This window comes from Cricetulus griseus, unplaced genomic scaffold (assembly GCF_003668045.3).
Source record: "Cricetulus griseus strain 17A/GY unplaced genomic scaffold, alternate assembly CriGri-PICRH-1.0 unplaced_scaffold_11, whole genome shotgun sequence".
NCBI classification, from domain to species: domain Eukaryota; kingdom Metazoa; phylum Chordata; class Mammalia; order Rodentia; family Cricetidae; genus Cricetulus; species Cricetulus griseus.
In genome coordinates, this window is record NW_023276820.1 from 8,178 (window position 1) to 11,869 (window position 3,692).

The 3,692-nt window shown below is 37.9% G+C and overlaps 1 protein-coding gene across 1 annotated transcript; it reads right to left on the bottom strand.

Moving 5' to 3' along the window:
- Positions 1–2,250: 2,250 nt before the first annotated feature.
- On the bottom strand, positions 2,251–3,179 carry LOC113838428 (vomeronasal type-1 receptor 4-like). The gene is given in 2 exon segments (XM_027434124.1): positions 2,251–2,969; positions 2,972–3,179. Coding segments are annotated over 2 exon segments (927 nt in total).
- Between the last annotated feature and the right edge of the window lie 513 nt (positions 3,180–3,692).

A 3,692-nucleotide genomic window follows, 5' to 3' on the forward strand; every position in this document is an offset into this window, starting at 1 on the left:
AGACATGAGGGAGCAGGAAGGTTGAGTTGGATGAAGAATAGAGAAAGAGCAAGATAAGAGATACCATGATAGAGGGAGACACTATAGGTTTAAAGAGAAATCAGGTGCTAGGGAAATGTCTAGAGATCTACAAGGATGCCACCAACTAACAATCTAAGCAACAGAGGAGAGGCAACCTTAAATGCCCTCCCCTGATAATGAGATTCATGACTGAGTTATATCATCCGAGAGCCTTCATCCAGCAGCTGATGGAAGTAGAATTAGACACCCACACCTAAATAATGAACTGAACTGGAATCCAGTTGTAGACAAGAAGTGATGAGCAAAGGGGTCAAGAACAGGCTGGTTAAATACAAAGAAAATGCTGACTTGAAAAAGGGGAATATAAGGGGGGAGTTCTTGGTTCCCAGACTAATAGCTGGGAAACCAGCATGGGATTGATCCAGGCCCCATGAATGTGGGTGTCAATGAGGAGACCTCAGAAATCTATGAGGCCTCTTGTAGTAGATCAGTACTTATCCATTGCACAGGAATGGACCTTGGGAGACCATTGCACAGAGAGGGATATCCCCGAGACTAGATACAAGGGGGCAGGCTTAGGCACTATGCAAAATGATGTGACAGACTCTGAAGAACCTCCTTATAGAAGGCCTCACCCTCCCTAGTGAGCAGAAAGTGTATGGGATGGGTAGGGATTTAGTGGGTTCCATGGGAGGAGGGAGGGAGAGGGAACTGGGATTGACATATAAAATAATTTTGTTTCTAATTGAACTAAAAAATGGAGAAAAGAAAAGAAAACTTGGCCAGCTCCAAATTCAGTTTATTTCAATTTAGTTCTATATACTTCAGAGAGCTAAGATGACGCCATGGAGCATTCTTCATGTTTTCATAATGTTTCTACCTATTACATTTCGTGCCCTTATCTACCACAGGACGAAAAAATGGATGAGTTAAAAATAGAAACAATAATTATCTTGATATCTTCTTCCATAGCTCATGAATTAATTTGCCTACTATTACCTACCATTATTTTTTCTTGTCTCATTTGGAAACCTGATAGTAAAGTTACACTCACCTACACACATATGTAGGTTCACACCATACACGAAGAGAACATGTGATTTGTTTTCTGAGTTTGTAATACCTGGTTTAATCTTATTCATTATAAGACCATCAATTATTCTACAATTTTGTAATTTCATGTCTAACAATATTTTAATAGCATACAATTTCATATGTAAGCACAAATTCGATTATAGATTTCTATATTCATGGATATAAATGTGGCCTCAATTTGTATGTAACTAGTGTAGTAATAAACATGGATGGGCAGAAATATCTATGGAAATAAATGGAGGTTTCTGAATATATTCCCTTGAGTGTAAAAGTTAGGAAATATATAAGCTCTATTTATTGTTTTGAGGACCCTGAAAACTGATTTCCATAATGTATATGCCAAATATGTTCCAAACTTTATTAATGAAGTCCACATTACACTGCTGCCAAACCAGATAACAACACAAAATTAAAAACAGTAATTTACATTCTAATCTCCATGATGAACATAGATTCAAAATTTCTCAGAAATATTGGCAAAGAAAAATAAAGATGACATTGAAACCACCATTTATTTGCACTCAATTTCTGCATGAGGTAAAAGATATGGATAATAGTTTTTCAATACGTGTTCTCGCGAGGTGCTCTGTTTGGAGATGGTGAAGACTGTTGGTACCAGCTTAGAGCAAGCTAATATGATTGTCTCTATAGCAGCTGAAAGTGGGGTATGTAGGAAGTTAAGATTGAAGAAATTTTCTGGTACTGCTGAAGACTAGAACAGTTGTAAATAGACAGGGGACTCCTGAAGCACAACTTCCTGGCCAGCCACTGTATTAGTTTTCTTTGCAGATGGATTTTATGACCAATAAGATTTCTGTGAAGTAAGCAACACTCAGCATGCCCTGGACAAATGAAAGCCAGAAAAGGTTAGCTTGATTGAAATCATTTTTGCTGGCTCCTTTGTACATCTGCTGGACAAAGGGAAGCCTTGATGCTGAAAGTTGAAGAGTGAAATCTTCCTCATACATTGGGAAAGGCTAATGTGGACAGCTAAGTCAACCAGCTTACAAAACTCTGAGATGTAACATTTGCATTACTAGTAAAAGGACAGGGCACTACCTACTTCACATTCTGTTCTGACTTTGTGAGGGAGATGGGTGACTAGACAAGTGGATACCACAGAAACTATACCATTTATTTAAGAATAAGTGAGTTTATATTCCTCATCCAGACCAAACTGAGTCTTGAAACCATGGAGTAATGATTAATAAGAACAAAGGATCCAAAACAAGGAAAACACAGAAAAGTGATGTGATTGATGTTCACCAGCCACCAACTAGGATTAGACAAAAGAGCCACACAGCCTTGTAAGATAGCAGAGACAGTATAAAATGCTAGAAAGGTAGACACCAGTGCCAGGATGTTCTGGGTGGCTCTGGACTCAGGGGAGGTTCTGCTGGAACCATGGGTGCTATGGATGTGCTGAACCCTCTGCTTGTGTCTGTACAGAATGACAATCATAGAGCTGCTAGACCAGACCATGAGCAATGAAAAGCAGATTTCAGGGCATACCACCAATGCTGCATAGAGTGATTCATTGATTCCATCCCGTCCTTCAATAGAGCAGTGTCCAAAATCTTGTTTTCCTGTCACATTGTTACTAGACCTTTTGATAAGTGGATTCACAAGTAAAATGAAATGTATCAATATGTACAAGACCCAGAGAAGGGAAATGGAGCAGCCAATGTACTTAGCATCTTTGAATTTTTGATCCTTACAACAGGTTTCCTTCTGACTGATGGTGATGGCCTGGAAGACACTCAAGAGGCAGGTGGAGCCAATGGACACACTGCGGCCAACTCTTTCAATGTACAAAATCAATCTGCATTGAATATCATTTAAAAACTGCTCAAACCAAAAACTGCCATCGTGTGGGGCACTCCTTTAGAGAGAATGATCAGGGTGTTGGATGCCATCAGGTGCAGGTGAATCAAATCTGCAGACTTTAATTTGCAGTCTGCATAGCAGACCACATAGTAGTGAAACACAGAGAAATTTCCAAGAATTCCTATTGTAGTTAGTGATAAGAAAATTATTTTGATGATCAGAGTCCAGAAATACATTCTGTTATTAGGCAAGATTCTCTTTCAATAAGGGACAAAGACATTTCTCTGGTCAAAATGAATGAATATGTTAATAACCCAAAATCTACAGAGAGGCAAGATCGCCAAACCAGACTAGACTACATAACAAAAATTTCTCCAAGTTTATGATATTTTCAATTATAACTTACAATGATATGGATATTAAGAAGGCTAAAGCCTGATCATGACTATGTGAATGGATGGTATGCCTTCATCGTATCATAGAGTGTGTCAAATTGTGGGATATTTTATTTGGCCTGTTAGAAGCAATTGGTACAAGAGGCAATACCAGGAACCATAGTCCAAGACTGTGGTAATGAACCAGCATTTTCTAACTATGCTGTATATGAAGAAAATTTCAATCATTTGTACCAAAGTAAAAAATTGCCAATTCTTATTGTATATCTCATTTACATTAAAATCTGATAAATGAAAAACTTTTAATACTATTCATGATATTTCTACAGTTACAAATGAAAATTTTGTAAAAGG